The following is a 24782-nucleotide window of genomic DNA, read 5'->3' on the forward strand; positions in this document are numbered from 1 at the left end:
TAATAAACAATTTTTTTTTTTTTTAGGTGTTTCGTATGAAGTGTCCGGCGTGTGACATAACTCTAAAATTAGCTACAGTTCTGCTATTCCCAACATCAATATCACTAGCGATGACAGTATGCACTATCCTCTTTGCTACAATGCACCTATCGAACATGAACAATGAATTTCATACATAGGCATCTGACTGTTCTGTATTAGATGTACTCGAATTAGCCCCTTGTGGCGCGTAATGGATTCCTCGCAAGTTATAAGAGATAGACGGGAGCTGTAATGGTAGCCGTTAAATATTTACCACACGAGAAATGGCGATAAAGAAACAGGAAAAATAGGCAGGTATAACCGACAGCAGGAAGGTACGGTCGACTGCTTTTATACGACTATGAGGAAGCAATGCTCGTTTTTGGTGCGCAGGGTGCGGGGTAGCGGCATCCCCGCCCAGCAGGGTCTGCGTGACAACCGCGCGGCGCGCGGCGCGAATTATATTGAGCGCTTCGACCAATAGCCGTATGACGTCCATCTACTTAGATAGCCATCTGCTCGTATTTATGAAACACGACGTCCGTGCCTCACCCAGCAGGGTCCACATAATACCAGCGTCGTGGTTCACGCTGCCACTTGTGCTGAGTGAGGCCCTTTTATCTCAAGACGTCCACCACCACCTTATGATCATTCTAATGAACATCCTCCTAAGCTTTTTGTAATTGTTTTGTGAAAAAATTCAAGTGATGTTATTGTCTTCTCTTTGTGTGTGGCGTCCTTTTTTTTATTAAACAATTTATATTCTACGTTCAATATATTTCGCGCCGCGCGGCGCGGTTGTCATGCAGACCCGGCTGGCGATGATAGGTACCGCGGCTCGACTGCCCGTATCTGCGTAGATGCTGTGACTTGCATATCATAGCGTCTAATATTAGATAAGGCCACTAACATCTAGAATAAGTTTACTAATACATATCAGACATATTTCTTGAAATAAATAAATTAGTATTACTATTTTATTTTAAGGTAAAATAAATAAAAAGGAGTCATTTCAGAAAGACTTGAAAAAACAAAAGGTAAACGTGTGCATGTTTCTAATGATTATTAGGAAACAATTTTAAACTATAATCACCACATTTAAAAACATTTTAATACATATTTTATTAACTATTATTTCAAAGTGCAACTTTAAATATACAGTTTTTAAGGTTTCCTGGCATTAAAGTAGATCATCATCGTTATCTCCCTAGCGTTCTCCCATTTCCCACAAGGTCCGCTTACCTAACCTGAAAATTTGACAGGTCAGGTTGTTTACAGAAGTGAAAAGCGAGCCCTCCGAAATGAATTTCTCAGGAATGTGGGTTCCCTCACCTTTATGATCCAAACATTAATTCCAAAACAAATTTGAAAATTATCGGTTTAGGCCTATGCTGGGATTCGAATTTACGACCTCAAAGTGAGTGTCAATAGCTTATGCTGGGTTTAAATTATTGGTTTAGCTTATCGAATCTACGACCTCAAAGTGAGTATCAAGCGTTCTACCAACTGGGCTACCTATAATGGTAGACAATGGACAATGAAGCCGGCTTACAAACGAGTCTTGATTGATTGCGTTAAGTATACGTATTTATTATTAATATTGTCCCCATCGGGATTCGAACGCAGGACTTCAGAATCCTGAGCCCAATGCTCAACCACTAGACAACGGAGACTGGTACTTAATACTGAAAACACGCACGCCATTCAATAATTTATTCACATGCAGCCTGATTGGTTTATCAAAAATAACTTTATATTATTTGTTAAAAAAAAACTTGTTTTGTAGTACGATCACGAGCATTTATATGTATACACTTTGGTACCATTTCACATTAACTTTTTTGACAAATTGAACTGTAACTCTCACTAAATGTCAAATTATGTTGGTGCGACAGAGTCCTAAAGGGGGCAATTATATTGCTCATGACTGTACTACACTGTCGCATTGGGGTAAACCTGTATTGGTAGATTAAGTGTGGAAATAAATAAATATCAAAACCTCTTCTGCCTTGGCCCATCTCATAAAGGCGGGTACATACGAGAATAGCCCGTACAACCCAGATCTGCCGGCCCAGTGGTCAGCGCCCAGGCGTGAACTACGGCTCATGCGAAACCTTTCACATCATTACCTACTAGCGCGTGCGTAAAAGGGTCTACCTAATGACATTTACGACAATATTTTTATTTTTAATTTTGCCGTCGTTTCAGCCTAAAGGTAGTTTAAATTTTTATTTTAATATTCTTCATTGAATTTTATAAAAATTATCGATATATTTAAAAATATGCTTTGAGTTTCGAATAGAAGGTAATAACGAATAAAATCGAAAAGTTTTCATTTATAATTTTAGCTTTATCGAGTTTTTGCACGAATATTTCCATCATTACTCTAGCAAAACCATTTTATTCTGGCCATAAGTACGTGGGTTTTTTCTTTGTAACAATTGGATCGTGTACTAAAATAAATAAATAATAATAAATACATTATCAAATTCTGATGACTAAATAAAGGCAGATCTAAAACTAACGAAAAAGATTTTCTTTTTTCTATTTAAGTATCTTATCCTATTAAATTTAATAAAGAAAAAAGTTATAATAAGTTCGACATTTTATCACGTTTTTCTATAACGTTACAGTGTGCTTTTTCATACAAATTCCGTACGTAGTTTTTTCGTGTTTTGACGTATAATGAAGTATGAAGTAACTGATTTGACTAGTTGGAAACTAGCCTTCATATTACGGAGAGGAAAAGGAAGATAAAAAAGAGAGGAAAAAGAAGAAGAAAAATATTGGAGATGTGTCCAGGCTACAGCTGTTCTTGTCGCTAGCTCTGAGACAAAAATGACAAAATGAATACCCCTCCGGCGCCAGTGGTCTACTTCTAAAACTGTCTATTTCGCATCATTACCCACTTCTCTGTTTGACTACTTCGCTAACTGCCTACTTAGCAAACAGTCTGTTTCGCATTCCGCCTACTTTTCAATTGAACTACTTCGCAAACTGACTACTTTTTTCTTTAATGTCATCTTCGGACAGTTAATAACATAATAGCAATAGAATGCACATTCCTTACCTCCTTGCTAGAGGAAATGGGTGATTCTTATTCTTACGTTTTTTTGTGTGAGTTGTAAAAATTGTATATGTTAGGCAAAGTATCTTAAAATAGCCGCCCAAAAAAAGCAAATAGTGATTTCACAGAAAAACGTGTCTTTAACGTGTTTGAAATTTTCTTTATTAAAATTCATAAATAAGTTAAATTGAAAAAGAAAACTTTTTAGTCACTTTTATTTCTGTTTTTATTTCGTAATCAGAATTTCATTTTTTTTGACGTAGTTTCCTACTTAATTATGAATTATTGTAACACTAACATGGCTATTTTAGGAATTAGGTAAAACGTTTCTTTTGTAACCTGCCCACATTTGGTTTAGTAGACAAATGACTCATTCGCAAATGGACCTTTCTACTTATTTTGTAATTTTGGATTTTGTGTTTTTTTTTAATTCACTGTGTATCTACCAACATTCATGATCGAAGACTACTCTCCAAGACTGCATTTCTACATTTTTTGATTTTTTATTTTTTTATTTTCATTTTTATGAAGACTTTAAGACTACATTTTATCTTTCACCATTACCGCAAAATTTTCCGAAACCCTAGTAGCTCTTCCTTTTACCTCCTAAAATAAAATTCTCTCAGGTATGCAGATGACTCGACGTAAAATATTATGTTGAGTTCCCGTATTGTTTTTTCATGTTTTTTCACCTTATTTGACTGGGAAACAGAAACGTCTCGTATAATGATCACTAGATCGCGTTCCGACGAAGCAATAAAAGTATCTAGTGACAAATTACGAAAGGAATAATGACTGTGACAAATAAGAAACAAGAAACGCGTATAATGTCACAAACAATAATTCTGGGATATGATGAAATGTGACAGGGGAAATATTTCTTTACTATAGGGATACATTTTTGTTTTGGATGGAAACACCTGCTCATTATTCCACATGATTAGAAGGGATCATCCTAGGTATTTTCCGTGATGGAATACAATAATGTTAGCGATTATTTTGAAGATGTGAATGCATGGGATTAACTGTCTGGAAACTGATATTAAACTGTCAAATTACTAAATGGTATAATAATGTTTAATGTTTTTTTAAAAGAATGTCTAGGGCCTTGTGCCGAAGTTTTTCTTGCAGCTTCTCTTCCCTGGATTTAGAGGGTATGAGAAGCTGCAGTAGTTTTAGACGGATGAGACTTCGTTAAGACATTTTTTAATATGAATTGAGTGTAATTATTTCTTGAGTATATATTAGACCTCAAAACGGTACGCAATAGTTACTCAATGGGGGATACAACATACTTAATAAGGCACAACGAATTTATTAAAAACAAAGAAGAGAAGCAGAAACGCTTACATGGAACAAATTAAACCGAAGGCGAACGTCGTGCCTCATAAGGAAGTCAAGGAATTAGCCTTTGATAGACAAGAATGGAGAATGCTACACCGACAAAAGCGTGGCTCTTAAATTAATGATGAGTGAATATGAAAAAAAAAATAGAAGAATGAATATTGTGTTTATTTTATTCGTCTAAACATGTCCTGAGTTTATATTTCTGTGCAATAAAGAATTATTGATTAATTAATTGAAGAAGTGGATAAATAAACATAATTATAATAAAAATTACAATATAATTTATAATGAATTAAGTAAATTGAATAATACATTTAAAAAAGTTGAATACCAATGTGTCATATTTTTGAACAGACAACAAAAAATATATAAGAATGATTTTATTTATTCGAAATTCAAATTCAAATAAGACAACATTCACCTACCTAAGAATATGCACAGCAAACTAAAGATCATCAAAATTAGTAACGACACGTCAAAAATGTGTCTCAAAAACACATGTTCCCGAGCACCACATAATACATTTGTTACGTTCTCAAATCATATTTCCAACAATATCATTTCTTGAGTCGACGTACCATGAAATGCGCCGTGAGTGACTCGACACAAGATGCCGCCGGTAAACTTGTTAGGTTCCTACTCCGGTGCTAGCTTTCAAGCTAAACCCTACTCACCATCGATTATAGTACAACCTCTACAATAGACTTTTACTTTTAATAAACAACGAATGCTGACTAATAGGCATGGGGGTTAAATAGGCCATTTCAAAGCAATTCACTTAAAAAACCAATATTGCTATTTGACATTTGTTTGCATTGCGCACTTACTTTTATATGCGTAAATGTCAAATTGCAACATTGCTTTTTTAGATTGCTTTGTTGTGGCCTTTTTAACCCAGATCAGACCAGACCAGCGCAATGCAAACAAATGTCAAATAACAATAATGAATTTCTTTGATGTGGCCTTTTTAACCCCCCCAGACCACCACCAGACCAGACCAGATATATGATGTCGCCAATTGCGAAATCTTAAGTAAGCCAATCAGAAAGGTGCTTTCTGCTCCCCGCACCTCTTTTACCTCAACCACTGAACATAACGTCTGTATCCTCGAAGGGGTAGGCAGAGGTGTATAGTACATCGATTCCTCGCCAGCTATGTCTCATGTAAAAGGGGACGAGCTTATTGCCATAAACCGGACACAAATCCTGGAAGAAATGGCTAAATGAAGTGATGACAAAAGTTGGAGTTGCGCGTTTTGTGTTCTGATTTTACACAATTCCACGGCTGTTTGTAGACCCGCACCTTTACTTAGTCCTTAAGAGTTTACAAGCATCTGTGCGTTTTAAAATAAATCTTCGCTACATATATCCCCAAGCTTACTTCGCGTCGACCTTCGCAAGAAACCTCCCCCTTGTAATATTTCATCCCCCACCAAGCCTGAATCATGGAACTTCTTTTACAGTGATTTGATGATATTGCACTTTGACGAACGGGGCTCGAGTGAGAGTAAAAAGAAACAAGATGAATGACGCTAGTAGTTCTTGGGGAGGTAAATAGGCGAGTAATTTTGTGTTGAGAGTGAGCAATTGCTTGCTGTCATACTACACATACAATAATGTTCATTTTAGAGTCCATGTAGATTATGTACGTGGTAGCCCTTTTCGGTGAACAGTTACATCGTAATGTAACAGAATTGAATCCCGCCTCAGGCTCCAAACAAATGAATTCCAATTTAAAAGTTTGATTTCATGTTTGGATTACAGATAATCATAAACCACTCATCATCAATTCATCAATTTAAGAGCCACGCTCTTGTCGGTGTTGCATTTTCCATTCCAGTCTATCAAAGGCCAATACCTTGACTTCCCTATAAGACACGACGTTAACCTTTTCTTTAATCTGTTCCATGTAAGCTCTTCTTGGTCTTCCCCTCCCTCTTTTTCCTTCTAGCTTTCCTTCTATGATGTTCTTAATAAATAAACCACTACACTTCTCATAAAGTTCCAAATTCAAATTTAACAATTTTCTTTTCCAGCGGGCTTAACACCGTATACACGCGACTCTTTCTCGTCGCGACAGAGATCACATGTCTCTTTCTGTGCAGTACTGTGAGAGAGTGACGCCGTATGTAGAAGCGAGAAAGAGTCGCAAGCTGACGGTGTTAAACCCGCTGGATAACCCGGTTAATAGCAATAGGCTTGCCCCCTATTAATGGGGACTTCTATCGCAAGATGACCTAAGTACCCACACTTCACCGAGTTTTCTGTTTGAACAACGTGATGGGTGGTGATCCGTATCATCGTCTATAATGGTCCAACCAACTGGTGTTGTAATATGGCTGGCGAAGAGGAGAGTGTATATAAAGTATACACATCCACCTTCGTGATATTATTTATATTATGTAAAATATTATTCATAGGTAATTGTTATCACAACGGTAAGGTGTGCAGACCCTGTAAAAAACAGGCTGACGCTAAGGAGATAATTGTCAGCACAAAATATGTATAACAATGTCTCGTTTAGTTTACTTTACTTATTTTATTCGTTAAGTTAATATTAATGTCAAAGTTAGAGAATAGTTTAGATATCAGGTACCAATCATAATTTTAGCTTTAAGCAAAGAGTACTTAGAACTAAACAGAGCGGGTAGGTGTACTTACTAAAAGTATCCAACTTATTAAGAACTTTCAATTAATTTCATACTAAAAGCAAACTTCGCAAGATTGTAAACTTTTTAATAAAATCGTTTACGCAGGAGTAAAGGTGAAAGTATGAAGTACAAAAAGGAGTGAAACTGGGAATATTTTCATAGACTGAATTGGGATTACTTTCAACTTACTTTTTATTAACTGAACAATGAAAAATAGTTATTAGAGAAGCTTTATAAAGTGAAAATCTAATCAATAAAATCTGACTCGGTACGGAACTTCGTCAAGGCAGGTCGAGCGAGACCATTACACCAGCGCGTCCTCATTGTGTCCATGTGAAACTTTGGGTAGGTCCCATTTATTCCATAGAACATGACGTCATCGGACAAAATGGGACTTTTTAGTTTTATTTGTTCTACGTATATATCGTTTTCAAGCCGACCCGTCCCGTCTTAGTCAGAATATTTTCAATAAAATTTTTACTTTGTGAGTTACCCTAAGCACGGGTAAGATTGAACAATTATTCACTTCTGTATAAGCTTTACTTGACTAAGTTTTACGCTTAACTAAGCTTAACAAAACTAACTTAGCCAGTGTATATGTGTATACTTATTTAAGTCCTGTGACTGTGCAGTGTTTCGTGAAGAATCTAGGCTTACCTGTCTGTTCCTCCGGGCATCGTCTTGTAGTCCTGGACCTCCATATCTCCCATGTACTGCGAGAAATCTGAAAAAAGGAAGAATAAAAACTTAGTTATTTTTTATTAGTTTGACAATAATTTTAAGTCAACGAACGTTTCAGTTTTGGGTTGGTATATCTATTCTCTACGGTGGCTAGTCGAAAAGGGTATGAAAGATTTATATTAGATACTTATTGCATTATATATCATTAGAAACATTTTTTTGGGATTATAAATTTAAAACTTGGTATTGTGGTTACAGTATTTTATTTTATGGCGTCAAGTATTTAGTGTCATAAGCAGTAGCTATGTAACTATAAGTAAATGTCACAAATATTAATTGAACAGAAATTAATGTAATATACCCATTGATAACGTCTCTTGTGTCGAGATATCACGCAATAGATTTTGTTTTTTTGCAGACACAATGTCTGCTTGAGAGCATATAAGATTTTAATGTATTATTAACAACAAAACATACCATAAGCTGACGACTATATTCCTAATTAGGGGCCTGTTTAATAAAACTTACAATTGTAAATTACAATGACAATTTGATTTACATTACGGAGTGTGTGATCACGAATATTTTGCAGTTTCATATTAGCTACGCAATGAACATCAAATTGTCGTTGTAATTTACAATTGTAAGTTTTATTAAACAGGCCCCTGGTTATTTAAACATACATCCATGGCAATATGAACTAAGTACCCACAACTAACCGAGCTTTCTGTTATGCCAAATAGATAGATGGTGAGCCGTATCGCCGTCTTAATATTCGAACCGGCTGTGTCAGTGAAATATAATTATTTTTATTGTATGATGTATTAAATTAAGCTGTGGTAACCCCGTTGGTAGAACGCTTGCCTCTCACTCAGAGGTCGCAGGTTCCAATCCAGCACAGCCGTAAACTAATATTTGTCGAATTGTTTTGAAATCATGTTTAGATCATAAATGAGGAAACCCACATTCATGAAAAAATGCATTTTCGGGGGTATGTGAATTTACCTGTAAGGTCAGACAGGAAGTTGCGTCTGTAAAAAACTGGACCTGTCAAATCTTCAGGTTGGGTAAGCGGACCCTGTGAAAAACGGGATATTGCTAGGGAGATGATGATGACGTATTGTATTATTTTCACGATTTATTTTATTTCTGCGCAACAAAACATAAAATATTGTGTTGTAATGCATTGTGGCCAACTTTCTTCCCCTTGGCAATTACCTCACTAGCCAACAAACGGTCGCGTCTGCAACTTCGAGACAATATCCTTGAACAAATCCGGGGATTTCTATCGAACGAATGGCGAATTATTAATAACAAAACGATTTTCGACTTCGCCCGCACCCCTTGGCAGAATCGACGCGATTTAGTATTCGAAACACGACGTCACCCTCCGGTTGTGGGCGCGAAACCAGAGGATTTTTTTTGGTTGATTTTGCCCCGAAAGCCAAGGCAAAGGGAAGTATGTCCATACAGCCATGTGAAATGTATTTTATTTTGATGATGATTAATCTTCTTGATGAGCTATGCTATATATATTCATGTTATAATGTGCATAGCTCATCAAGATGATAGGCAAGCTGGATGGTCGAATCCACAATCTCACTTGATAAGTGGATTTTAAAAATATTATAATAGCCCTCAATGTCCCACTGCAGGGCAAAGGCCTCTCTTCCCTTCTTCCACTCTTCCCTGTCCCAGCTTGCTCGCGCCACCGTTTCGAGAAGCGGTCTACCTCGTCGCGCCATCTTTTCCGTGGCCTTCCCTGACGTCTGACAGCATTTGCAGGCACCCACTCTGTAGCTTTTTTGGTCCAGAGGTCATCGGGCATTCTGGCAACATGTCATGTTTAAAAATATAAACTGTTTATTTTTTTTATTGTCGCAACACCGTTTATTACATTTTGCAGAGTCTCTTATTTGTGTGCGAAAAAAAAACATTTATTCGTACTTGTACTTATTTATTCTATCCATTTATAACCTTTTCGTTTTACAATCTCCTTTGGGTTTTCTCACCACGAAAGAAGTCATTTACGAAACATTTTAAACCGTCCTGACGCATGTTTACTCTCCTGGGCAATCAGCGCTTATCTTTCTTTAATGTACTTATATTATAGTTTTTCCTGGGACGACATTTACCGCTCGTTTCGCGGCCTGAAGCAGGGACGAAGCGAGCGACAAATCACGCGCGCGGCCGTGGCTACGGTCTAAATGAATATTGACATCCAACTAGCGGCGAACGGGTTGAATTGATAATCGACTCCGCGTAATCACCGAGTGAGAAACGATCGAGATTTGTGGAATACGTTTCGAGTAGTCTTACTTGTTGCTAATAGGCTCCTTAGTGGACTATTTATTGATAAAGACAACATAACAGTGGTGTTGAATTCAGGGGGGATAAAAGGCCACATCGAAGCAATTCATCCAAAAAATCAATATTGCTTTTTGACATTTCTTGTCGATCACTTACTTTTATATGCGCAAATATTAAACACCAGTTATACCTGTCATTTTTTTATCCGCCGAATCGGAAAGGGACGGATATTCGACAGGCACAAAATTTATGGAACACACGTCAATTTTAGGCAGAATTTTATATTGGCCAATAACCCGCCAGAATTAAGTTGACAGCATACGTCAAACGGATTTCATATCAGTGAAATGTCTATTTTATTCATTCATTCACTCATTCATTTTAAAATTAAAGTTGTCAATCATTCGTCCCTTTCCTTTTCGGTGGTTAAGGATATGACGAATATAACTTGAAAAAAAATTAGGAATTGTCTGCAGGAATCGGAATAGTCGTAATCTTCCATTGGGATCTGTATAGTGAAGAGGTACAATCAAAGAGCAAAACTGCAGTCACTGAGCCCAGCGAATAATTTGTAAACAGTCGTGAATTTATGAACTATTACTCGTAGTTGTCATAATTAAAAACAGTATCTTTTTGTAGGTGATTTTGGTCTATTACAGAAACGACATGTAACTAGGAGGTCCAACCTAGTGCAACCAGTTAATTTTATTACTTTGCAAGAAATTGATTGAATCCATCTAAAGATGAACTAAGCTACACCTCACAGAACTTTTTGTTAGACCAACGTCATAGCGTGAGCCGTATCGCCGTCTATAATAGTCGAATCAACTGTGTTAGTGATAACTACACTTACTTCAGACAGGACTTTTTTTTTCTTTTTTTGGTGTGGATACCTCATTAATAGTAATAGGGTTAGGCACCAAGCGAATTTGGAGCGTAGTTCATACACTGAGAGAAAATATATCTAGTAATGGGACGTACTTAAAAGCTAAATATACAACTACATCACCGTCTATACAGCAAAATACCTATAGGTTCACTTATATGGTGTAGCGATGTAGACACATAAATAAACGTGACAAACTAATGACCAGAGAGGAAGTTTGTATCTTCTGTATAAAAGATGATTGTATCCGGTAAGAACCGGTTTTCCAAACATAATAATTAAACAAGACTGCTTCCTGTAGGTATATTTCAAGAAAAAAAAAGCGTTCATGATTTTTCATTTAGCCATACCTTTTTTTACTGACAGCATTTATTTGATTGAGGTTTGGTGTTTATTATTCAATGGTCTATTTCGGTAACATAGGTCTCGTTAGTAGTCGATATTCGGACCACATTTGGTCAATCTCATTTGCTTGAAAACGGAACACCTAAAGCTAAACAATATCAAAAAAAAAAACGGAAGAAATACTTGAGAAAATAATATCAGTACGTACAGGAGAAATATTCCTTAAATTCACCTGTCCAAAATAGAAACAGGAGACAAAGGCGACACTTCGAGAATTGAAACGGATAGCACCATCCATCTTATATATTTTTCATAATACCCAAGTAAACAATTTTGTCCATTTCTTCGAGATAATGGTGTGGGGGGACTTTTAGGGGAAACGAAGGAGGAGGTAACGAATGAGACAGATTTTGCATAATTAAAAAGGGGTGCTTAAGGATGATTGCTTATTTCGATGACTAATGATACCCGTACCCGCTTTAAGCATTTGTCTGATGAAGAACATCATTAGATTTAGGTTATGATTTGTTGGCAATCTAAATATGCAATCATCTGCTGAGATTATTATGATACTTGATTGATAATGTTCCTTACTTTTTTGATGTGACTTATTGTAGCTTTGCTTCGAATACCATTTATTACTTAACTAGATAGGCACGATCCAGTCGATGCTAAAAAAAAACAATACTAAGAATATGTCACGTTGTTCATAATCTAAAGTGAATAAAATGACACACTAAAGTGAAGACACATGAAAACAACAAAGAGGTATGTTGAAATTATTATCATCAGCTTAAAAGTGAATAAACGACAGATTAAAGTGAATAAATACTATTAAATTATTTCTGATTATAATCATGAATTCAACAGCAAGAAAATATGTAGCACTATATCAACACAGAAATGACGACCTCCGTGGTCCGGTGGTTGAGCGCTGGGCTCACGATCCGGAGGTCCTGGGTTCGATTCCCGGTGGAGTCATATCACAAAAATTACTTTGTGGTCCCTAGTTTGGTTAGGACATTACAGGCTGATCACCTGATTGTATAAAAGTAAGATGATCCGTGTTTCGGAAGACACGTCAAGCCGTTGGTCGTTACATGAGCCATGTCAGGGGCCTTTGGCGGCTCAATAGTAACCCTGATGGTTGATGAGGTTGGTACTCCACCTCACAACCTACACGATAGATGAAGAAGAACACAGAAATACAAGGAGTTAGATAGATATCGTAACGAAAACTTTGACGGATGATTCAAAGCATTATTCTGAATTGTCCGTCGCAAAGGTTTGAAAAACAAACGCAAAAAACAATCATGAATTTTTCGCGGGAAAATTCTACTTGATTTTTACTCAGAATCATGAGCGGAATCGTCTTCTCAGTAATCATTACGATGTCAACACCCTGTATATTCATATAAGACATCTACATAATATATATTCATAGAATCCGACAGAGGGGTTGTGTCCTTTCTAATATGACGATGTTCGTCATAGCCATCACATGACTTTGTATCAACAGTGGCTGCAAATAGTTTTTGATGGCTTGTGTCTCTGCCCGTCTATGTTACCACCCAAATCCCCTGGTAGTTGCGGCTTCCGAATACATCCCGCTTAGGGACGGTACTGACAAGTATCGGCGTCCGAAGGACGTAATATACGATCCCGACCACCCGATTACTCTAGCCATAGAGGCAGCCAATCAGCTCGCGACACCAAACACTTCAGAAACCCGATACCGACCCCGCCGGCGTGGTCGACGATTTCCCTCATTCAGCGCTTATCGCTATCGACCCACTAGGGTCGATTAATCCTTTCAATATTCTTCCTCTCAGACGACGCCCTGAGCCGAGGTTCGCGCCCAACTGGGCACCCTCAGGCCTGTTGTCTTAAACGTTGTACCGGGTGAGAGCCTTCAGCGCTCCCCATTTGTCCGGCCAAGTAGTTAATGCCATCTGCGGCAAATCTACAACAGGTCACGTCACAAAAAAAAATGCCCGTCTATGTATTTATGTAAATTCATAGAACAAAGCTGACAAAACCTACATTCGAACTACCAACAGCAAGCACGACATCATTATTTTCCTTCCTGCATTTTGTCTTGGTACCAAAAAAGTTGCCTGCCCGGGTCGGTCATTTAGCAACGAAATTCGAGACAAGAAGAGGTAGACACGAGGAAAAGTCGACGTAAATCAGTGCGCTAGAGTGGCCGTCTGGACTTCGAAAAAACAATTTTGTTGTAGAAAGAAGACACTAAGGAAGATGTTTTGTGTTTATTTTTTGTTTCGAATTTCGAATTTGTATACACGTTTTCACCCATAAAGAGTCTTAACCTCTTTATGTATTATATTAAAATAACGGTCTTTAGGGTCCAGTGGGTATTCGCGATCGAAATATAACAAAAAATACTTTGTGATCCCTAGTTTGGATAGGACATTGCAGCCTGATCACCTGATTGTCCGAAAGTAACATGATTATCACGTCCTCAGTGGTGAAGAAAAATATCATGAGGAAACCCACATTCCCGAGAAATGCATTTCCGGAGGTATGTTGCATACCTATACATACATACATACTTATATTGGGCTGGTTTTCCATTCCCGGGTTGGAAGGTCAGACAGGCAGTCGCTTCTGTAAAAAATTGGACCTGTCAATTTTCAGGTTATGATGATGATGACAGGCAAAATATTTTACTACTTTCCATTGTGATAAGCGTTTCAAAGTTTAATAGGTGTAATTTTGTGTTCGACAGAACAAGTTCTGACATCAGTACAGTTGCCAAGAATAGTTCAAAACTTTTAAATTGAAAAAAATACATATATATATATCTTAATGAAATCTTTAAGAAAAAAAGATGCGCTTTTCGTGGTGGCATACATCCAAAAGTTATCAGATTGGCACCAAAAGTAGGTTTACTTTAACGCGACGACAACAGTTTTGTTTGAAGTTATTTGGATTGACAGGAAATGTATTAAATATTTCATATAACGAGGATAGAATTCACGGCGAATATTTATTTATTTACTAACACAGTTGGCTCCACCATTATAGACAGCGATACGGCTCACCACCTATCACGTATGTCTAAATGGTTATTCTTATTCTATCGTGTGGGTTGTGAGGTGGATTACATAAATAGCCTATATACGTCCCACTGCTGGACACAGGCCTCCCCTCAATCAACCGGAGGGGGTATGGAGCATACTCCACCACACTGCTCCACTGCGGGTTGGTGCAGGTATTTTTACGGCTAATAGCCGGGACCAACGGCTTAACGTGCACTCCGAAGCACGGAATCAACTTATTTTTTCAGACAATCAGATGATTCAAGCCTGTAAAGTCCTTACCAAACAAAGGACAGTCTCACAAAGTGATTTCGACAATGTCCCCATCGGGAATCGAACCCGGACCTCCAGATCGTAAGCCTAACGCTCTAACCACTAGACCACAGAGGCTGAGGTGGATTACCAACCCCATCAAACCTGGAGTTAGGGTTAATTAAGCCGCCATAGGGCTGTCGTGTCGGACGACGCCTAGTGGGTAGGCCCGCTACAAGGTGGACCAACGATGTGGTAAAGGTCGCGGGAAGCCGCTGGATGCGGGCAGCGCAGGACCGATCGTCGTGGAGATCCTTGGGAGTGGCCTATGCCCAGCAGTGGGCGTCGTACGGCTGATGATGATGATGATGAGGGCCGTGACCTGACTCCTGAATGGTTATTACATACCTATATGTGTTTTTATACATACATACATAAACTCACGCCTATTTCCCACCGGGGTAAGCAGAGACTATAGAATTCCATTTGCTTCGATCCTGACACACTTCTCTTGCTTCCTCCACATTCATCAATCGCTTCATACACGCACGCCGGTTCAGAGTAGATCGTATTGAACCTTTTCTAAGGACATCTCCAATTTGGTCATCATAAGTCCTTCTCGGTCTTCCTCTGCCAGCCCTACCATCAACTACGTGTTTTTATAGTGTCAACGAATTCTTTATCTTTAGGCACAAAGCTTTTAATAATATTATTATATAAATATTTGCACACCTGCTTGCAGGATGAATATATATTACGCGCTGGTTATATGGAATAAGATCTTTTACTTCATGTTTTTGCAAATAAAAGATTGATTATGATGATGAACTAAGTACCCACATGTACTTAGTTCATCAATCAATAATACTACGCATCATCATCTTAGTTCATCTTGCGATGGATGTACCACGAACTTCCATAATTGGTATTTATTCGTGAGATTATGTTATGATATGTTTTATTTTCATTAAAATGCGAATAGCTTCTCTACTGAAGTGGAAGTAGACATGATTTTTTAGACGTGATTTAATGTAGAATTACCTCAGATGGAACTTTTTTTTTAATAATAATATTATAATAATTTATTGCCAAAAAAGTAGGTACATTTTTTTTTCCCTTAAAATAGCTTACTTAGCTACTTGGAGCGGACAAATAAGGAGCGGTGAGGGCTCTCACCCGAAACAAAATTTAAAACAACACGCCTGCGGGTGGCCAGTTGGGTGCAAACTACAGCTCAGGGCGTCGTCCGAGAGAATTATATTTGGGAAACTCAATTGACCTGCATATTAGACGTCTTTGACAATAGATACATGTACATAAAGTCATGCACGTAATCCCTAAAAGGGTGAACACAGCCACAAATTATTAAAGTCAACTTGTAGACACTGTCAATACGATGTCTTAAGATGGATATAACGAACCATAAGGCGACAAGGGATCAACCTATCGCTCATAACAGTGCTTCATCATCCAAAAAAAAAGAAAGGACATTATCCCTCTATCCGATTGGCCAGTGGTACTGTACTAAAAAGGTTAGCAAAAGCAATTCGAATATATTTATTTCATGACGTCAGAATGGCCGTAAGCGTTTCGACATGGCCAAGATTATACGCAGTTTTTTCTTTACCGCTGCAATGCTCGGAACGAAAAACTGGTTCACATATAAAATATATATAAACCTCCACATGCTCCTTGGCTCTGCACAAGAGCTATTTGTATGAGACTCGCAACCCCCTGCTCTCACCCCAAGGAATATTTGATGGCACCCATCTATTCCGAAACATAATATTCTCCGATGAATAATGATATTTTGAATTTATTTACGGCCATTGACTGTGACAGCGAACGTTTTGCAAAATGAGAGAAGAATTGAGAATTTTGTGAAAGTAATGAAAAAATAAATTACGATTGCAAACTGAGTCTTAAGAGCGATGTGTCTTAGGTCACACTATGAATGTTATGGAATAAAACATTATACATATTATAATAGGGTATTTGACTTGGTGAAAGATAAATTATAAAATGATAATCTAGAAAAATAAAACAAAAATCATCAAAAAAAAATGATTAAAAATCATTCTGATTTTACGTAATTAAGTAACAATGAATACGACGTTTGACCTTTTATTTATGACGTCACAGGACAGTATTTACAAACTCCAAAGAAAAGTTTCGTTTTTACGTTTTTGACTAGGTTATCAAAGAGGGTATTAGTATTTGAAGCTGAATCTTGTAGAATAAAATATCCCGAATATATCCTGACTTTCAAAACCCATGATGATCTATTTCGCACAGATTCTATATTTATGTCTAAGCCACCCCACACTTCTATAAATAAATCTCTATAGATAATACAACACACAAGAAATGGCATGGCAGACTTCCACAGTTTTGTCAATGTCGACAATTTCTCCCTAGAACAGAGCACCCGAACTTGACAAACGACTGCTGCCGACCTTTCGATTCGCCAACGCAATGACGAGCCAACTTTATCGCCTCATCTCCGGCCAATTTGTAAGGCACATTCTGTTACAAAATTTGTGAATAAAATAAAAAAACAATTTCAAAGGAATTTAGACTTTTACAGGTTTCGCACGTGACGCGAAGGGTTCCAACAGTTACAAGTTTTTAAGTTAGGGGCACGGAATGAAGTTTGCGAGGAAAAATGCGCGTTCACTAGTAATTTAGAAGCGAGTAATTTTGTTACTTTTTTGTGATATTCCATCAAAGGACAATGTTAAAAATGTATGAACCAAACACCCTAAATTGACTTTCGCGGATCACGATGTCAACTATGCCGACCGATGTGTTATTATATATTAATATTATAAATGCGAAAGTGTGTGTGTCTATTTGTTTGTCCGTCTCATGGCAAAACGGAGCAACGAATTGACGTGATTTTTTTAAGTGGAGATAGTTGAAGTGATGGACAGTGACATAGGCTATTTTATGTCTCTTTCTAACCCCCCACTTCCCTAAATTGGGGGGTGGAAGTTCGTATGGAGCATCCAGAAATTTTCAAGGTAGAAAGCTAAAAATTTATATGCGGTCTATTTGTAACTTAGAAAAAAATCGTACATATTTTTTTTTAAATCTCAAGTGCGGGTGAAATTTTATATGGGACTTTTCGCAGTATTCAGCGTAGGAAGCTAAAAATTTGTGCATAAGGAAAGGCGAACCGTGTTACCCCGAATATAACGCGAGCGAAGCCGCCGGCAAAAGCTAGTATTATATAAGTATGGACGCTAAATCCAAATCATCATTGATCACACTTTCATATTGACCGATTAACATTAGTTTTCTGTTTTTTAGCATTGTCCTTTTGTGACCAAAACAGTTGTGTTATTTTGTGTTACAACACACGTTGCCTACAGGAATGGTTTGAAAAAGTAATTACTTCCGATACTGTATGCAGCTTGTCATAGAATGGTTTGTCTTGTTTATCATAATCTAAAAATGGCTGCAATTGCTCAAACACAGTTAGCTAATGTTTGTACGTAACATGCCAAGTATTAATTTTAAAATAGGTGTGTCTTGCGTATGAACTTAACTGCAATATTTTTTTTTTTATTCAAAGTTTTCTGCAAATGAAGAAAAAAGTGGATAAATCAGGGATTCCCGGCTTCCGAATCAAAATAGTCGCGGTTTTTTGTGTTCCAATGATTTATATACGAACCTTTGCTTCTTTGCATTTCCTTTTATACGGACTATCTCCACACCCGGCCTTTTAGGCAGAGCTATAAAGACGCTTCCATAACGTTTCTTACTAATGTTACTTTTAATATTTTTGGCAACTTTAAATCTGGGCAAAAGTCACAACTTTATTGTGAGGGACGTTTTAAAAAGACATTTTGCGAGTTCAGCGCTTAGAGAAATACAAATATAGTTTACTGCGACAGGGAACTTCCTAGATTTCAATGTTGTTCGCTCAATTAAAAAAAACCATTTGAAAACTGCATATGAACCATATTCAAATTTAAAATATCTTTATTCAGTATGTAACATAGTTACACTTGGAATCATATTTTTTTTACATAACGAACATCTAATGCAAAGCCGGGGAAAAGAAGCTGCAAGAAAAACCTCGACATAGGGCGCTGGATGATTAAAGAACATAATAATATTCTTAAGTCATAGGTCCATTTTAGTAAAAATAACTTATTATATAAATAAAATAAAAAAATAAGTTGTAAAGTCACGATTGAACCCAAATGGGAGCAGCAAAACGAATTTGTAGTGTTTCACTTTGATATCAAGTAGGATTTCTGGTCGGAAAATTCATTAAAATTTTAGTGCTTTTTTAATTATTTTCAGCTCCACACTTTTGCTACGTAAAATTCCACTTGATATTAAAAAATCATGGTCTGAAATAGTCTGAATCATACCCTTCAGTATTCGTTACGATGTTACTAACATCCTGTTTATAAATTAGGACTGGCTTGTAATGAGAATGTGTAGGTAGGTAATTAGAAACATAGTATGTGCTTACAAATAAATGAAACACTGGTGGAATATTTTCCTTTCTGCAATTTTTATGCACTATAAAAACATGTCTACAATTCTAAAAATATTTGTATCATCACACGCCAAAGCTCGGTGTGTTGACTTTTCAAATCCGAATTTCCGTTTATTTTCCAACATTTTTTTTTTCTCCACCGACATTGTGTACACTGCCTTGGGTACCTCACCGTCTTACTCCCTTACGGAGGCTATATTTCTTGATCCCTGTCCGCGGCACAAAAGTGGGCGCGTTAATCTTTTTACGTCGACTGCATTATTTCGGGGCCCTTCACTATCTCTCTTGTTTAAGGTGCTTCACTTGTAGGTACGAAGGTTTAAGGCTGAAAGGTTTTTCAATTCCATCTTTTGTTTTTCTTTTCCTTTGCTTGTTATTTTAGGTTAGATGCGAGCGAATGACCGACAAACAGATCAGAATCCTCGGTTTTTTTTGACGTTTCTTATTGTAGTTTTACCTCAGATGGCATTAATTACTTGGCAGGGGTCAGCGACCGCACAACTCACTTGAATATAGATTGTAGAAGAAGAAGAAGAAGAGGTATAAGGGACAAACTAGAGCCTAATGTACTAATAATAATAAAGAATTGAATTACTCAATAGAGGAGTGAAAATCATAAAATACAAAAAATATAAAATAAAGATAATTGTATTTTATTAATGTATCTATGCGTATAAGCAATCATGTTGTCCACTCGCTGGAATATATATTATTTTTATTATCAGTATGTACTCATCATCATCTTCCTACCATTATCCCGTATTTTGAACTGAAGATTTGATAAGTCTGGTTATTTGCAAAAGCGACTGCCTGTCTTACCTTCCAACCTGCGAAGGGAAAACTTAAAATACAGGTTAACCTCCGAAAATGCATTTTCCGAAGATGTTTCCGAAGATGTTTTCCTTCACCACTGAGCACGTGATAATCAGTGAGTACTATGACATTTAAAAAAAATTCTCCACCACCCAATCATCAAGTATGTCAGGCCATTATTTCCGAGCGATCACTTATTCAGAGGTGCGAAAATTTCAAAGCGGGACCAGACGAAAAATATCCCAGAGAAAAAACTTTTTCGTGAAAATTCCAAAAAGAACCACTCCCGCGTCCAATAAAGGCAAGTGACGGTAATAATAAAAAAGTTGGGAGTTCACGATCGTGTCACGTGCGGGTGACAAAGACTTTGAAAGAGGGAGATGGAGAGATTGAGGTGGATTACTGAGGTTAGAGGAGCGGATCAGAAATTGCAGCAATTTTTTAGCGCAGACTTCCTAGCGAGCTTAGTGGCCTGGATGGAAGGTAGATAATATAGGAGTGGAATTGAAAAAGGCTGATAGGTGAGATAGCCTTTTAACGCTAAAATCAAACATAACATCACGTCTGAATCCTCAAAGGGGTAGGCAGAGGTGAATAGTATACCTATACACCCGCTCCTCGCCAGCTGTTTTAGCCCCATGCAATAGAGGACAAGCCTATTGCCACTAACCGGGCACAAATCCTGGAATTCATGTAAACATGAATTCAAACTCAAAGTGGAATTCAGTGGTTTAGAGCCAGATTTGACGTCGTGATACTACAAAGAAAGTCACAAGTTCTCTCCTTAAGTTTGTTTTCTGACATTAATCTAATACGTAAAACACATAAAAACGGGTTCTTACCGGGTTTAAAGCAGGGGCATGACACTCCCGACATTACAGTGTCGAAATATCGGGAGTCTCATATCCCTGCTTTAAACGCGGTCAGAACCCGTTATAATGTGTTTTAATTATGATATTAACCAAGTAAACTTATAACAATGTATCAATCTAATACGTTTCATACACAACGCGACCCTTGAAAAAAATATTCTAACAATATACATGATGTTAGTGACATCGTAACGAAAACTTTGAGGGATGATTCAGACCATGATTCTAAGTTGAAATCAAGTAGAATTTTCCGTCGCAAAAATATAAAACTAAAAATAATTTAAAAAAATACAAAAATTTTCATGAATTTTCCGACAGGAAAATCCACTTGATATCAACTGAGAATCATGGTCGGAATTATCCCCTCAGTATTTGTTAGGCTGTCACTGACATCCATATTATGTACTTGTATGGCTACTGTACTTTTATGGAGTGTAAGTCCGTGTAAGTGACATCGTAACGAATACTGAGGGGGATGATTCGACTCATTATTCTGAGTTAATTATCAAATGGTATTTTCCTTCGCAAAAGTAATTGAAAATAATTAAAAAAAAAATTCTATTTGATATTAGTTCAGAATCATGGTCTGAATCATCCCCCTCAGTATTCGTTACGATGTGACTAACACCCTGTATACATTCCATGATACAAAGTCGCGTGTTCCACCACTCACTGCACATCCTTAAACAGTGGAGTGCTGGGAAAAATCAACGCAAGTGAATTTCCAACTGTTACTCGTACATTTCCATAAAGGAGCGGGCGATGTGTAATCATCGCTTCGAAGCATACCAGCTGAATACTGATGCTTTAAAGGGACTACCACCCTACTAGTATTAAAAGCTGAATAAATCCTTTATAGATAAGTCACGTGGCGAGACACGACACCTCCAGCCGATACTACGTGATACAGCTGGAATATTAAATACTTGATGCTTTGTAATCAGTTCATAAAGTGCTCTACACATAATAATATTTTGTAAATCCATACTAATATTATAAATGGGAAAGTGTATGTGTCTGTCTGTTTATTTGTCCGTCTTTCAAGCCAAAAACGGAGCGACGAATTGACGTGACTTTTTAAATGGAGATAGGACAAAGAGTTGAAAGGATAGAGAGTGACAAGGCCATTTTTGTCTCTTTCTAACCCCCAACTTCCCTTAAAAGGGGGGGGTTGTATGGAGAATTCCGCAATTTTCAAGGGTGAAAGCTGAAAATTGGTATACGGACTATTTGTGACTAACGAAAAAATTGTTCATATTTTTTTTTAATCTGCCTCCAATTCAAAAAGCCGTACTTCTCCCTTGGATAATTGTATGTAGCATGTTGGTGTGTCCAATGCCCAGAATCCTTACCATCTATCCCCAAATGGAAAGACATATACCTAATATCGTCTGCAGTAGCGTATTAACACTTTCAAGGACAGGACGTCTAATGACGTTCCGATTCTAAGGTGTCATACTATCTATTATGAACCATCAATGACCCATGGTCTCTGCCCGTGAAAGGGTTAAAATAATATTCTGTTCCAAATTGAGTGAACGTGAGTTTATGCGTGTATGTATATTATTTATGTTTGGAACATAAATAGTTGATTATCACGTGGTTTCCAGGACTTGTGCCCGGTCAATGGCAGTAGTAGGTTCGCCCCTTGTAAAATGGGGCTTAAACGAAGCTGGCGAAGAGTGGGTGTATATACTTATTATACACCTCTGCCTACCCCTTCGGGAATTCAGGCGTGATGCTATGTTACATTGTGTTATACAATGGTCATTTTCGTCGTTTGAATTATGTTTAACGTTGACTAGGTTTGAGGATAAACTGTTATTATTGTATAACATTATGTTATATCGCTCTAGAGAAAGAGATAAGAGTTATGCTCTTGTTGGTGGAGTAATCGCCATTCCTATCTTCTCTCCGCCAAATCTTTCACCACCTGATACGACATGACTTGTACCTTCTCATTTATTTGTTTCATAACGTTATCTTTCATTATCTCTATCAGGGGCTTGGGGGGTTCACTTCATAAAAGACAAGATGCAAAGGCAAAGAATTAAACAACAACCATCGAAAGTGGATAACGGACTGGAAAATATTTACTAAGTAATGAATCAAGATAAAACAAATATAGCCTAAGAAAGCTAAAAGTATAAAGAATTTTGTAATAAAAATTCTCAAGCTAATGAAAGCAAATTCGTCCGAAGATTTCAAAAGAAGAAAACGATCTCAGAACTTGTAGATAAAGCTAAAACGGCTAATAAAGTAAAGAAATTGAGAAGCTTTTATTGACTGACTCTGTGATGTAGATATAGGTACTCTAATTGCCAAGCAAGTATGAATTATATCTCGTAACTTTGAAACTAAATTAGTCTCAAATGATTAACAATAGTAGTACAAAGTTACCTTGTGACTCCCCTGAGCTCTATGACAAACTTGTTAGAGATAATTTGACAGATGTGTTATGGAAAGCTAAGTACTGTGGTGACGTGTTTGAATAATAATGGCAGTATGGATAATGTGACATTAGAATAGAACAAATTAGAATAAATATAGGTATAAGTAAACAGAAAAATAAATAGTCAATATTATTATCCCGTTTGTACCGGCTTGCTCGCCACTTCCATCCCCGGAACTGGTTTTTTTGACTATACTTTAGGTTTGCAGCAAATGGCACTGGATTTAGCGAGACATATGAGGAGCGCTGAGGACTCGCTATAATAGGCCGATAGCAAAAAGAGCTGAATGATCCCTAAGATCACATCAGCGGGGTCACTATCGGGGTCATGTATTTGTTACCATCTAATTGGCCACCTCTATGGTTACAGTCATCGGATCGTCAGAGGCCCCTATATCAGACTTGCACCAATGAGTTATTAATATATTTCAAGTGCAGTTTTTACATACACAGTTGGTTCGACCATTATTTGACAGACGGCGATACGATTCACCATCTATCAAGTTGGTTTAACAGAGAGCTCGGTGAGGTGTGGGTACTTAGTTCATCTTGCAACATTGAGTAGTGAGCATAATGTTACGATTTTAACGCTGTAAGAAACCGGTATTATGTATTTAAAATTACAGCTATTTAATGTATATTATAATTTTTATGGATATAATTGTAAAATCGTACTAAGTTTACCTAAAATAATCTCTTAAGGTATTGAAATACCTACGCTTTGCGTCAAATGAGTTCGATAAAGATTTATCTGATACAGACGGCGATGTTGAAGATTGTATATGCTTGCAGAACATAGAGGATTTTGTGAAAATCTATATTTGGAACAAAAGAGGATGAGTAGGTAAGAATTAACAAATTATATTTTCTATGTCTATACATGTTTGTGCCCGTGGCTTTTGAGACTGCAGGTCCTTGGGGTAGCGAGGCGAGGGAATTGATTAGGGAGATCGGCCGGAGACTCAAAGTCAGAGGGGTGACCCTAGGTTTGCGTCTTGTAGTATCCATAAGTAAGTATACGTAATAAGTACATAGGTACATGTATTTAGTCATAGCTGCGATATATTAGCACTGGCGTTATCCTAATAAATCAGTATCTAACCGGACTCCAATGTTTCAATAACTACTATCCTTATATATGGCGACCCTGCCAGGATACCTGGTCCAACGCCTGTCAGTGGCTGTGCAAAGGGGCAATGCCGCTAGTGTAATGGGTTCGTTTGGACCACGTCAGATTCAGAACCCTTAAACGCCTAGTTGAACGTGACGAAGTTACGTATGTTTCTGATTATGTGACAAATTGTATTATTATAATAAAATTGTGAAATGTAAAATGTTAATAAATTTTGTGAATTTATGTTTAGGTATGTACATTAAAGAAATATATATTTTTTTATTTAACTTCTCGTTATCTTTCTGGGTATGTCGTAAAAAGAGATAGAGGGATTGTGTCCTCTCTTTGTTTATTTACCATTTATTTATTATTTACATTTTACGACTTTCCAGTG

At 37.2% G+C, this 24782-nt stretch overlaps 1 protein-coding gene across 5 annotated transcripts in view; it reads right to left on the minus strand.

Annotated features, from left to right (window-relative positions):
- Nucleotides 1–24782, minus strand: part of LOC126368411 (CUGBP Elav-like family member 1) — a 506900-nt gene that overhangs the window by 425396 nt on the left and 56722 nt on the right. For all 5 annotated transcript variants that reach the window (XM_050012398.1, XM_050012394.1, XM_050012397.1 and 2 more), the window contains one exon: nucleotides 7743–7809. In XM_050012398.1, coding sequence (XP_049868355.1) covers nucleotides 7743–7795 — 53 coding nt within the window. In that variant the 5' untranslated portion in view covers nucleotides 7796–7809. The remainder of the gene's footprint in view (nucleotides 1–7742; nucleotides 7810–24782) is intronic.

The sequence above is a fragment of the Pectinophora gossypiella genome, chromosome 7, assembly GCF_024362695.1.
Source record: "Pectinophora gossypiella chromosome 7, ilPecGoss1.1, whole genome shotgun sequence".
NCBI lineage: Eukaryota > Metazoa > Arthropoda > Insecta > Lepidoptera > Gelechiidae > Pectinophora > Pectinophora gossypiella.